The sequence below is a fragment of the Dermacentor andersoni genome, chromosome 1, assembly GCF_023375885.2.
Source record: "Dermacentor andersoni chromosome 1, qqDerAnde1_hic_scaffold, whole genome shotgun sequence".
Taxonomy (NCBI): Eukaryota; Metazoa; Arthropoda; class Arachnida; order Ixodida; family Ixodidae; genus Dermacentor; species Dermacentor andersoni.
The window spans coordinates 192748943-192763035 of record NC_092814.1 but is presented as its reverse complement, the minus strand read 5'-3'; the positions used below and the strand labels follow the sequence as shown (position 1 = coordinate 192763035).

At 46.8% G+C, this 14093-nt stretch overlaps 1 protein-coding gene across 2 annotated transcripts in view; it reads left to right on the top strand.

Annotated features, from left to right (window-relative positions):
• The window catches only part of VAChT (Vesicular acetylcholine transporter), a 271655-nt gene that overhangs the window by 45102 nt on the left and 212460 nt on the right, over nt 1–14093 (top strand). The window contains exon 2 of one of the 2 annotated variants that reach the window (XM_055062905.2): nt 2603–13348. The exons of the other annotated variant lie outside the window; for it this stretch is intronic. Coding sequence (XP_054918880.1) covers nt 2692–4431 — 1740 coding nt within the window. The 5' untranslated portion in view covers nt 2603–2691 and the 3' untranslated portion in view covers nt 4432–13348. Of the gene's footprint in view, nt 1–2602; nt 13349–14093 lie in introns of those variants that run through there. 2 annotated transcript variants of the gene reach the window in all.

The following is a 14093-nucleotide window of genomic DNA, read 5'->3' as shown; positions in this document are numbered from 1 at the left end:
TTTAAGCCATCGAGCGCTGAGAGACGTCCAAAAGGCAAAGCCCAAACATGAGGGGGTGGAGCCAGTGTACTTACACGATAAACGCTATACTCGTGCAGATTATAGAATACAACTGAGCTGCAGGCAGAAAATGAGAGGGAGAGAAAAAGGAAATTCATGCGCACGGTTAGAAAACGGGAAATACGTACCCCTAAGAAGAAATACGTACCCCTCTAAATGCCACTTTCAGAGTTATTTCCAGTCGCAAACTTCTTTTCTCGTGTTATGCACTTATTTTACAGTTATGGAATCTACATGTACCGGCTGGGGAAGTATACAGGACGAGTGAAAAGAACACCTTGTGCTACGATATTGATTTTCCCGTGTGTTTCAGCGAACACTCTCAAAAATTTTGAGAAATTGCCTGTGGCAGATAATCAACTAAATAACAAAAATTCACTGATTAATTTTTAACTATTTACACAATGGCACATATTGCAACCTACAAATTCTAGTCGAGGAGTTCGCAAGGCGAATCCACTTGGTACCAATTCTCAGGATGACACCAGTTTCGAGATATTCATTCTTGAACATTGCGGGGAAAGCATTGGCGTTCCAGTTATTTCCTTAACAAAACGTCGTTTTATGCATTGGAGCACGAAAATAACTGGAACGCCAATGCATTTCTCCACAAAGTTCGGGAATTAATATCTCGAAACTGGTGTCATCCTGTGAATTCGTACCAAGTGGAACTGCTTGTGATTCAACCCTTCTGTTATAACACGCCTCTTAAGATAGGTGCGGCGCCCTGTGAATCAGTGTTTCAAAAGGGAGTTCTCCCCCCCTCCTTCTCTCTCTTTCTTTCTCTCTTCTGCTAGCGTGCAGCCACATCTTTCGCAAAACAAAAATCGCTAGCCCCATCCTTTATATACTTCGCTTAAGCCGCGGACGATGAGGAAGCAAGCGTTGTTTTTTCGACCTCGCGATTCTGGGGACTCCTCCGTGTGCCCACACAGACACACACGTGGCGCTCACAGGCACACAAGATGTTCGCACAGAACTGCCACTCCTAGGGGACTGGGCTGCAACGTTGGGGACTAATTTAGCCTATTAAGGAACGACCGACCGAGCCCCCACTCGCACCCTCTACGCACTGCTGAATATTTAATGCGGGTGGAGAGGGACGTCGCTGCTGCTCGGGCGAACAAATTCCGGGCGAAAACGTTACCCCGCAAGCACTTTGGAAGGGAGGACCTTCGCACCGGCGGGCTTTATACTAACGCGCGGCCAGGCGAGTCCTTCCGGAACCTCGTATAGCGGTCCTGAATGGCTCTGGCGTGTGCCTGCGTGCATGAGGGGTGCTTTTAATTTGGATTGCCTCTGGTTGGATTTCCATTTTGCTGATAGTCATGCTGGAATTTCTTGTTTTCCATTTCTTTTAACTGAGCAGAAAGGATGGCGGTGGGTGTGGATTGGCCGAGGCACTTAATGAGTCAATCGTCCCGTTCATTGCTGTTCGCTGTATTTCATTTAGCGTGGTCACCCAAAAGTGCAACAGGTATACATGGATGCACCAGACGTTTTCGTGCATGCCGTTGCATCTATGGAGCAGCTTACAGCGTCTGCCGATGTCGCAGTGACCAGTGGTCGCATGTTCACATTCACTGGGTAATTTGAGCGACTGCAATATAAACCAGCTTTTGCAACTCTTGATCTCGTGCCGAATTAATGTGTTAGTGTGAGATATCGACTACGGTGAACCTGCAACGATAAGAGTGTGTGACGCCACCTTCACCGTATAGCGTGTGCCCAAGCCTGACATTTATCCTAGTCAAATCATGTCGATCTCCTTCACAATTATCTTGAGGACACCGATTGTTTCAAATATCGTGAGTCGCTACCCATGGATCACTATCAGAACTATAACATTTATTTATCGTAATACTTCAGTCTCCTATACACTTAGAACGGAGCTCACATTTAACGAATGCCCAGACTCGAGGCTCACGGTCTGATAAGGTATCACCGTCTTACGCCCACGCGAAGTTCCGCTTGCTGTATCGAAAATCATTCATCCCATCCCCTTGTAGTAAAACTGACGGTTTTGGCGTACAGTTCACTTGAAACAAAACGCAATAAAAACAATAGGTGACCAGTTTTACTTCCCGCGAGATTGTGTGAGCTTTAATAGAGTGAATGGCGTGGTTCAGGCTGTATCAAAAACAGCACATTGAGCTGTTTACCGCCCTGGTCGCAGTGCACAATAACGCATAACTCCGAGTCACCGAAGAGGTTGCGTTTCATGGAGGGGAAAGTGCTGCCTGTTTCTATTTGGCTATCCTCGCGAATCCCCGTGCAGTGTGCTTTGGAGTGTTCTTGTCACAGTGCACAAGAGAGAGGGCGGCTTGGCTGGGCCCTGGCAAGCTGTCCCCGATGGCTGCGGCGCAAGTGTTTCGCGCCGCGCAGGCCTTAACGCTAAGCGAGGAGGAGCAAACGCTCGCGAAGCCTCGGGGATCGCCCGCAGGCCGCCGCCGCGCCACGCCGCCCTCCACCTCGTGCCGTAGACGTCCCTCCTGGCCCGAGCCTCATGTCTGTCTCTGTCTGTCCCGTCTCTGTCCCCAAGGGAGCAGCCGAGGCGGAGGGCGGCGGCGGCGGCTGAGGTGGTGGCTGCTGCTGCACGGGCGGCTCCCGCGGGCACGGCCAGCAGCAGCCATGGCGGTCTTGCCAATCATCAATCAAGACACGTCGCAGATATGGCGCCGCCTCAACGACAAAATCGAGGAGCCCAAGAGCCAGAGGCGGCTCATCCTCTTCATTGTGTGCGTGGCCCTCCTGCTGGACAACATGCTGTACATGGTCATCGTACCCATCATCCCGCAGTACCTGCGCAGCATCGACGCCTGGTACACGCACACCGAGGGTGGCAACATGTCCTCCTTCGTGGTGAACGCCACCGTGAACGGCGTGGTCACGAACCGCACCGAATGGCGTCGCACGGGTGGCCACATCGTCTACGAAGGCGAAGAGTCGGCGGTCGGCGTCCTCTTCGCCTCCAAGGCCATCGTTCAGCTGTTTATTAATCCCTTCTCGGGGGCTCTAATCGACAGGATCGGCTACGACATTCCCATGATGTTCGGTCTAAGTATCATGTTCCTGTCTACGGCAATATTCGCCTGCGGCAAGAGCTACGGCGTGCTCTTCTTTGCCAGGAGTCTACAAGGCGTCGGCTCCGCTTTTGCGGACACCTCTGGGCTAGCTATGATCGCTGACCGATTCACTGAGGAGTCCGAACGAACCAAAGCGCTTGGCATAGCACTGGCTTTCATCTCTTTCGGCTGCCTTGTTGCCCCTCCGTTCGGCGGCCTCCTCTACGAATTCGCAGGCAAAGAGGTTCCCTTCATCATCCTCTCCCTCGTCTCGCTCATCGACGGCATCCTTCTGCTGTTCGTGATGCAGCCTGTGAAGCAGCAGATGCGTGCAATGGGCGTCCAGCGGCCCGCAGGTACCCCCATCTGGCGCCTCTTCATCGACCCGTACATCGCTGTGGCCGCAGGGGCGCTTATGATGTCCAACGTATCGCTGGCCTTCCTCGAACCGACAATCTCTATCTGGATGAAGGATAACATGCACGTGGATGACTGGCAGATCGGTCTCATCTGGCTGCCAGCTTTCTTCCCGCACGTGGCGGGCGTTTACTTGACAGTGCGCATGGCACGCCAGTACCCACAATACCAATGGGCTATCGCTTGCTTTGGCCTGGCACTCGAAGGGCTGAGCAGCTTTATCGTGCCCTTTGCCCGTTCCTACTGGGTTCTCATCATACCGCTCTCGGGCATCTGCTTTGGCATCGCCCAGGTCGACACCTCGTTGTTACCCACGCTGGGATACTTGGTCGACGTGCGTTATGTGTCTGTCTACGGCTCCATTTACGCCATCGCTGACATCTCGTACTCGCTGGCATACGCCATCGGCCCCATCATCGCTGGTGGTATTGTCGAGAGCATTGGATTTACGGCCCTCAACATTTTCATAGCCATATCCAATCTTCTCTACTGCCCACTGCTTATGTCACTGAGACATATCTACGACTACAAGCCATTCGAGAGCGAGGCGAACATACTGATGCAGGATCCTCCGGCCAAGGAATATCAGACCTACAGACTTCAAGACGGCGCAGCAGATCCACTCCCGGTCACGAACCACGTGCAACAGACCTCTTTTATGGAAGGTGGCACCGTCACTACTGGGCAAGGACAAACTCAACAGCAACAACATCAACTCCAGCAGCTTCCAGCTGCGGGTAAGGCACAGACACCACAGCATCAGCAGCAACAGCGACCTCCGCACAAGCGTCCCGCCGCAAAGAAGCATGTGCGCGTGAGAGGATACAGGTCTTCGGACATGGAAATGATGATCACTAGCTCCGAGGAAGAAGAGGGTGACCTCGAGTGAGGCGCCCATCTCGGCTGGGTAGATGTCACTTGTACCCGTGCTCATCTTCTGCGTTTCGGACGGTTCTCTGTGGAGGTGGAGGTGATGCTCATCAGCTCCTGTGTGAGAGGAAGAGGGTGACTCCAAGTGATGTGCTGACTGCTTGGTGATTTTTTTTTCGCCTGGCGCGCACATGTGTGTACTTCTAGACACTCCTACCTTTAGGGTATTGAAATCAAAGCGCAAGGGCTAATGAAAGAAAGTGGTCTTCGCTATAGTGCAGGATGCTAGAGTAACGATTTCCCTCGTTAAATCCCGACCAGATAACCATGGTAGATAACTAAGGCCGCTGAGAAAGGTGGACATGATGCGACAGGTCGTCGCAGGCCATGACAACAGAGTGGTACGAATTGAGGAAAGTGTTCAGTCAATAGGAGTGCCGTGGCACATGGTAAAGTCTCCCGTTGCGTCAGCCAAAGGCACGCTGCTTATGAGCAGCTTCTAGCAAAGGTCGTTTTGGAGCGCGCCAATGTAAACGCTAAGCATGGTTGTGCCTCGCAATAACTCTCCCTTCTGGAAACAATAACCTCCGATGGCATCCGCCAAGCTTGATACAAGTGTTTAACGAGTACGGAAAGCTTCTTAAAGCACGTAGTGAAAAAAGGAAAGCGTGATACTATCCTGAATGATGCCATAAAATTACGAAATGCAAAAAAGTAAATTGCCCATGCGGCTTCACATAGGTAGTTTCTGTATTGTTATGTATGAAAGATCGTGTAAGAACAGCACATCGCGAAACGTAAGCGATCTTGATACGTAGTGGCCTCAGTCTACGGCAAAGATATGAGTGATTTTGCCACTGCCTTCTTGAAGTTAGTTCCCAAAATAAGTATTTATTATTTACTGTCTTTAAATTATATTTCGCGTCAATTCGAATCAGAATGGCAGAGTACAGCCGTGACTTGCCTGTATTGTTGTCTCAAGCCTCGCGGATGCTGCGCGCGAATTACGCTGGAAATGCTAGCCCGTTGTTTCAGGCTTGTATTTTGGCTTGCTGCACCTCAATAGCATAACAACTTATGTAGAAGCCATAATCAACCACAGAAAGGGTGGGACGGACACAGTGTTTTATTTCAATGTCGTCACGCGCTAAATAATGCTTAGTGTCCACTTAAGCAAAGCAGCCTTGAGCACACGATTGTCTTTCGTAACTAACACCACACAGAAGAAACATGCTGCCTCGCAGAAGTTATTTTTCTTTTCACCGAGCCCACTCGATAGAAAAAACCTTGCTCAGAGGCTGCATCTGCAGTGCTACCTTATGATTAGGTACTAGAGGAATTATCGAACATGCACAGTGATAAAAATGCACGTGATGGAAGCCGCCTTGGTGGTTTAGCTGGCAGAGAATTTCGTGCGTTCGTTTTCGACCACATTTCTCGCAGTGACAAGTGCTACGCAATCTCAGCGCCAAGAGACGGCACCAGCTATATGGTGGACCTTGTGCTTGATGAACTGTCTCAAGTACATCAGATCACCTGAACATGCCTCTCTGCCCGCACGTCACGTATTTAATGGAATAGGGATACATTTTATTGCAAAGAGATCCTCTTTAAAATGGTCTCTCAACATGACTGCAGACGGTAAAACTTCTAGGCGGAAAATCTACAATTATGCTTGCAAGGGGCGGGTGAGGAAATCATATATTTGGCGGCACCTGCTACATAGAAACCGCGAGTGATGGATAGATGTTATTGACTCTTACAAATAAAATGCAGAGCTCGCCACCGCCCCAGACCCATTTAGTTCACGAAATACCTAAGTGTAAATAAGCAACACTTCTTTTATATGCTCTGCCACTTCAAAAGGCACGCACGCCTTGATTAGCAGTCAACTTCAAAGCAATTGCAAGCAGAAGAACGTTCTTCTATATTGAATGAAAACTATAGGGTCCCCACTTATTGCGACAGTGCCATCAGCACTAGCCTCTCACATAAGCACAGGGAAGGCTCGCAAAACAATAAAATGTGACTGATGTTTCTTATTCAGGGGTTGTTATGTAGAAGATTATCTCGTTGTTTTTACTTCTTGACTGAGCTCCCCACATAAAATATAACAAGGAAATAAAACTTCGAAGTGAATTGATGCCTAGATAAAGCAAACTCAAATGATAGACTATATTAGAATCAAAAATTCAAGAATAGTATAGAAATGACGGCTGGTTTTTTAAACCCTAAATTAAGAAAAAGCAGACATAACTGTGGCTTGCAAACAGGGCCGCCTATTATGAATTTATATTTTATGGACATTGCGATGGCAAACGCATTACTCAAAGTGATTTAGTATGCCCTGAAAGGAACTTGTTTGCTTGAGTGCGAGTTCTATATACATATACGGGCAGATACATGACATTAACGCTACTTCCCGATCATTTCCCTATAATGTGAATTTGTGAATTGTTAAAGAGCAACACGGGTGAGCAACATAAAATATATAGAACTTCTGATATGACAGCTATATTTAGTTTCCTACCACGGCGAGCATAAATCCAAGCCAACAGCAGCCAATCTCTTGTATTAGGCTTTTAAGAAGCATATTTTCATAACCAGCATAATCTAGCAACTTTAGACTTGAAGGAAATACTTCGCAACTACAGGGCAACAAAAACGCGCATAGGTAGGAGGAGTTCCGCTACCAGAGGCACACTGAATGCGTAGTGACAAGAGTTACGACTCGCAACTACTGTAAATTATCTTTTTCCATTTCTTCGTCATCAAGTCGGTAAATTCATCATTTTGAACGCTTTAATTCCAGAAGATAAGTTCAAGTTGCCTACTGTTTAACCCAAGATAATAAGCAAAGTTTAAGGCAAACGTTAGGGGCTGCGTTTCAACTACCGGTTCTATGACGTCAGCGTGGTTCGTCAGGTATGCGTGTAATTTATCGTGCATCGATGATGCAGTATCCGAAAGCGAAGGTCGCTTGGCAATTGAACAGGTGTATTTAGATCAGGTCTTCACGCGATGCTTGACAGATGCGAAAAAGACCGGTGGGGCGCCTAGCGCCTTCGGAACGTTTGAGCATGCGTCCCACGATGTTCTTAGCGTGACCTGCTTTTGTTTGTTTCTCTGTTTCTTCTTTTCCCGGCACTGAGGTGTCTGTTCTACTACGTAAGCGGACATGAGTGCAATATTCCGCATAAACAGTGAGGCGAGTTTAGCCCCTGCCTACATCGCTATAACTCAACACACCCACTGCGTGCCGTGCAAAGAATGCCACCAGCCACCGCAACCAACCAGAACCCAGAACTAGACTTCTCCCAATGTTCGCCGCTAATTCTACCGCACGCGATGCCTGTCGAATATAAGGGTCACGACATGCTTAGCGGTGGGCGACTGACGAGCTCTATTCCTTTCAGACACAAATAAGCAGCTCCTCATTCCTTACTGGTTGACCCGCAGCAGTCGCTGCATTGCGTTAAGTTGGTGGGACGAAGTGAAGGCGCAAGAGCTTACTCCCCGAGCTATCCTGGTGTTAGATGGACGCTCTGCGCCAAGCTGCATCTGACAGCACCGAAGCATGCCTCGGTGTTGGCCGAGGAAGCAAGCGACAGGGAAGCTCTGTGGCGCTCGTCTCGTTGACGCGCCACCAGCTGAAATCGAGGACGCGCACGCAACATCAGCGCAACGGAGCAGCTCCCTCAAAATGGCGCCCACCGAATAACTGTCTCGAACGTAACTCTGTTCTTTCTGATGGCAATGGATCGTCGGTGATAATGAGGGCGGCCTGCGAGGAGGATTACGTAAGAAGCGTAGATGGCGAGCATCTAGAAAATATTTTGTTCAAAGCGTATTTCTTTCAACCTAAGACCGCCTGTGTTAGCTACGAAAAGGAAACTGCATGGTACTTGTGCTCAGAAGAACCAGCAGCTTCGTTCGCGAGGGCGAGTCCCCGGAATGTGCAGACAAACGCATCTAAAGAAGAAATCAGCGTGCCTTTAATGTGCAGCAGCGTTTTAGCTCTTAACGCTTTGGGCGGTTCTAAGCCCTGCAGTTGCACAGAACATTACGCAGCGCCGAAATTCTTTGAGACATCTGCATTATCCCGTTGGCTACAGTTGCGGGATATTATTTACGATGGCTGCCACATAAGTCATTGCTCCCTTCCCCCAGCTTCTTTTTTTTTATTCTCTTCCTTAAATAGCGTCAGTAACGTCAAGTGTAGCTTGAGTGCAACTCCGAATGCAGTAAGCACAGTGCGCTGCTTCTGTCAGATCTCATAAACAGGTCACGGTGCTTTAATTTTATTAGAAAAAAAAGAAAACATTCGCAAATTTTCGTTGGCTTTTAATGCACTTATCAAGGACCTTCGAAAATTGAAGCAGCGTTACAGGTGTTCGCGGACAAATGGAAAAAAAATAAGACATTCGTCTCTAAAGCAACGGCGATCGTACTCACGCGAAGAGGAAAAGGTGCAAATTACAGTGACGAGCTATTTCACAACTGTCCGTAAATTTTAAACATCGCAGAAGTCACGTACGTCACGTACGCTCCAGTGCGACAATGGCGCGAATTGCTGTATAATTTGGTGAGGAATATGGGGGCAAAATTACACGCATTGCGAAGACACGCAGTTACTCTAAGACACTAAGTTGCGCGGAGACTAGATTGCCACTTCTTTGTGAAAGAAAAAAAAAATCTACGCGTCATTACTCTCGGGGCAATTCTCGTATACAACACAGCAACGCGAATGGCTACAAAACTTCGTGAACGCGCCGCGCTCGTCTCCAATTTCTCGACGGGTTCTTGCATGTCGTAATTTCGGAGAGATTAATCTAAGGGGCCCTGAAACATCCCCGTTCCCATTTGTTCTGCTTTGCTCGGTCGTAATATTCCCTTCATTTCTTCGTCGCAACCACAGATCGGTTCCCTTCCTCAGAAGCAAATGCATCAGCGCGTTCACAAGCGCACCGCTTGAAAACGGAGCTACAGAGCAGTCTCCGACAGCTCGCCGAACAACGGTCAAGTAGATCAGTATGGGGTCCCATTCACGCGCCTCCAGCTGAGAGATTGCGTTCAGGACTATATGAAGCGACGCCTCACAATGTCGGGCCTGACAGCCGCATAGCAACGAACCACCTTGCATATATATGATCGTACTTCTTTTGTGGATGAGATAGCGTCTCATCGCGTTGCCTTTGTGCCTGCAGAGTCGTGATTCGGAAATCCCGTGTCGAAAGAATAAGAGTTTTAGGTTGGCAGAGGAATGTCTGGTGACTTCTACTGTTTATACGGCATGGAACGGTGTCAGCGAACGCAGTACCCGTAAATGCCGAACGATAATAGTCGTCGGCCGTTCGCAAGCCTCGTCCTGCGTCGCAGAGCGCCAGCCTAGGCCCACCAGGCAAGCACGTGCCTAACCGACGGTGCTTCCCCCGTCTGCGTGGGCTTACTCTGAAGCTCCGCTGCACAGATGAAAAGTGTCAGGGCCCTCCTGTTATGCTCTTGGAGCGAATGCTCGTTTTTGTAATAAATAAAATGACATAAAAAGACAAGAGCACCGTAGTTACGTATCAGTGGACGATTGCCACGGCCGATGCGCGAGTCCGCTTGCATAGCCTAACGCGCTTGCAGTAAATAAGAAGGACAAGCACAAGAGACAAAAACACTCTACAGCGTTGACCAAAAGCGTCTCAAGGCCCCTTATGAATTTGCAATTCAAGCACGGGCAAAACGAAAGAAAAAAAAAAGCACTAAAATTTAGCAACCTTTGCTTGCGTTCCTGCTTGCTCAAAACTTACCTCGGACACGTCTCTTTCTCTCTCTTCAAACATGAGTGACAGTGGTGCGTGCGAAGAACCGGCCAAGTATTGTGCACATACTTCCCTTTCATGTCTCAACTTATAGCGCAAGTTTCACGTAACTGCAACCAAGCTTTGAAAAATACAGAGGCAAGTCCTAGGCAGATGAAACCAACGTCAGATTTTACGAAAGCGCATTTGCAAAGAAACAAAAGAAGGACACCGGAGGCGACAAACACAAGCGTTTGTTTTGTTCTTGCGCTATTACTATTTCGTCACTATTTCGTCACTATTTCGTACTATTACTTCTCTCGTCAACGACGTATTTTAGCGCATCGTCCTGAAGTTTTAATTGCGACCGGCCTATGTACCTAAATATCTATAGTCAAATATGCAGGTTTAGTTATTCACGCCTGGACAGCAGTTTCATTTTAGCTGTTGAGAGATACGCTGACTCTAATCAGAAGATGAATTTGTTAGTCTGGCTAACGGCCTAGTGTGGTACCAGATGTAGCTTGACAAATGAGTGCTCCGATGCTACTGTAAACGTTCGTTCGCATGCACGTACGTCAAACGTGGTTATGCTTCTAAGGTTTTGAAGTTAGGCTCGTACAGTGTGAGAAAAACGTTACTACACGCTTGCGCATCTGGATGCCATCCACTCGAATTTTCGCATTTCACAGAGACAGGAAAGGAAGAAATGCTTGGGGCAATAGCTTGACGGAAGCATCTGCATATTACCTTACTTGCACGAAGTACTTGTTTGATACAAGTAATAGAGGGCCAGATAATTCAAGCGCAAGTTAACAACTACATCCTTTTCGACAAGACGCCTGTATTTATACAAAGGTAGGGACAATGCAAAAGACGTAGAAGAAGGTACCCTCGGCCGTGTTAGACATAATCAGTCTTGCGGCCAAATTCACAAAGCTTTTCTTTCATAAGTACAATTTGCCATTGACTGGCCGCCTTTGTTAATAGTGTGTCCGTGTGCGGCTTCGGGACTGGCTCGCAGCTGTTCTTCAAAACAGTTCTAGAATAAGAGCTTTTCTGTAAAAACAGTTTTGTTTCTGTAAGAAACAGTTTCTGTAAAGACAATTTTATTTTCATCGGTGAATTGTAAGTTTCTTGATTTGCATAAAACTCTATTACTTACCATTATATTTTTTGTAGTTGTACCTTTGTATAAAGACACACGACTCTTGTCCAAAATAAGTCACCCGATAGTTAGCACTCTGGTTCTGCGTTCATTTATTCTCTCTATTTGTAAAATGCTTAGTGTTATTAGCCAAATGAACAAGAACCAGCTAGCGTCCTTCATAGCCCTGAACAAAATTAACAAGTGACGTTGTTCAGTGCTCTGTATAATCTCACATGTCACCGTGCTACTACCCTTTGACTAATACTAGATGGCTTTGTTATGACTCGATACGGGATGCGCGTTGCCCTATCGCGATCCGCGCTGAGAAAGTTCCTTCTACGCACGGTTATCTGGCTTAGCCTGTGCTGTCATTACCGCTCGAGGTCGCTCACTGTCCCAAATGTGAGATCGCGCATAGCTCTATGGCCTATTGCAAAATTTCGCAATTATTCAGCTGGGCACCCTGCTAGAAAAGGTGCTCCGGATGCATGATAGGGCGGACAGCAATGTTACTTTTTGTCACACCAAGCTACGACGAACCACTTTCGTAGAAATCTTGGTTCAAGTTACGTGGAACACCGGGTATATAGTTGGCAAATCAATTGTACGGAAGCCCTTAAGGTCGTGAAAGGTTCATGAAAGGGAAGATGGTCATCCACCCGAAACATTTGCCTTTCGCGTGCTGTGGCTGCGTGGTTGTGAGAAGAAATTCGAACAAGAAGCGAAATGACTCTGCAGAACCGAAACTTTGTTCAAGCTTTCGAGGTTCTTCCTAAAGCGTAACGTCCCTTAGAACGTGTTAACGAATTTCGTAGAAAGTTAAGACGCTGGTTGTACGTATACTAATGTATTTAGTATACATACATGTTGTCTGTTGTATGGCATGAACTGTTCGAGAAAGCGCGAAGGATGGTACATTGTGAGTTGAGTTGGCCTAATCAAGTGCGGCTGTTTGTGCTTGTTGGTACAGCATACTGGCGAATTGCAGCGCAGATATACACATAAGCAGAAGAAACGAGACGACAGACGAGCGCTCGTCTGTCGTCTCGTTTCTTCGGCCGTTCTGTATACCTGAGCTGCAATTCACCAATATGTTCGCCCAATGACGTATTCTCCTTGGCGGAAAAAATTCGGTTACGTGCCTTACATTGCACGGCTTTCACTATTTCACGCACCGCTCTTCAATTTTGTTTACAAGCAACGCTGAAGGTTCTAATGCATGACCACTCACGCAAGCAAGGACCATGCTCAGCTCATTCCCTCTCTCAAAACTCACATACACGCTCACGCGGAGCCACGAATGTTCCACACTGATGATAAGCGCTCTAGTTTTCGCTAATGACGCGAAAATTGCTAAATTTTGCATTAGGGGTCCTGAGGAAGTCTGGAATCTGAAATCGGAAATTTTCGCTGGCACGTTCTTAAAGCAGGATAAGATTAAAAAAGGAATATGTGTCCGAAAATTCATGAGAAAAGTAAGACGCCTTGACAATTACGATAACACAAATAGTATGTAGAACACCAGTTGTAAAAAAAAAAAAAGAAGTTTTCGTGTGCTTTCGTTTTAGAATATTTAACAGCACAGAAGCTTACGATAGCTTTGCATACTACAAAATCTCCCTATATTGAAATTACGTTTTTTGAAAGGACAAACGGGAAGTTCTTTCATCATATTTCAAGGGGGGAACAGCGCAACCCGGACGAAGGACAAAAGGAAGTGGATGATACGAGCGCATACTAACAACTGGTTAATTTTTTCCAAACAAGTTATTAAATATACAGATGGGATCATGCGATGAAGTGTTGCGTACAAGTGGTGAAAGGATGTCAGTATATCATGCCACTCAAAAACTTCGTTTCTTTATCATGCAGAGAGATACTTTGGGCTGACGGGACGCTGCCCTAACATCCACTTTAGGGAGCACCAAGGCGTGATCAGGAATTCAACAGGATTGAATCTGGCCGCGCATTGTCGAAATTGCCCATGAGAATCTTTGTTTGAAAAAAAAAACGAAATATTGTATAAAAATGGAAATCAAATGAACCGCGAGATTGTCGAAGCATACTTCATGCATGCCAACTCGGGTGCATGCGTCAGCCACACTTATACCTCTCTGCGTGATAAAGAAACGAAGTTTTTGTATGGCGAAATAGGCTGACACCTTTCACCCCTTGTGCGCGTCACTTCATCACATGATCTTATTCTCTGTATATTTAATCACTTGTTTGAAAAAATAATACAGTTGTTTATCTGCACTCGTATTGTTTACTTCCTTTTGTCCTTCTTCCCACCCCTAGAAATATGTTCAATCACCAACTCGTCCAGCTAGCTGTGTTAATTCAGGTTATTTCATCCTTGCTTTTTCTTCCTCATGAATATGAAGGACAGCACTTTCTGGAAACAAATGATGATGATGATGATGATGATGATAATAATAATAATAATAATAATAATAATAATAATAATAATAATAATAATAATAATAATCCATGTAGGTGCCCGGCAGTATTGAAGCAAACCGAAGGCGATATGAAACGTCAGGTAACCTTTCTTGCCTATAAATAAGCCCAGCTATACCACACAGGCTGGATTGTTTTGTAAATTAATATGCAAAGGGCTGTCGTGACAGTGTAAAGAGTTTTGAAGAACTGCGGCTATTTATCTGGAGCCCTGCAATGTAGAACTATTCCAATCTGTTTTTGTTCCAATCTCCTGACGTGAAATTGACGTGACCGGACGGA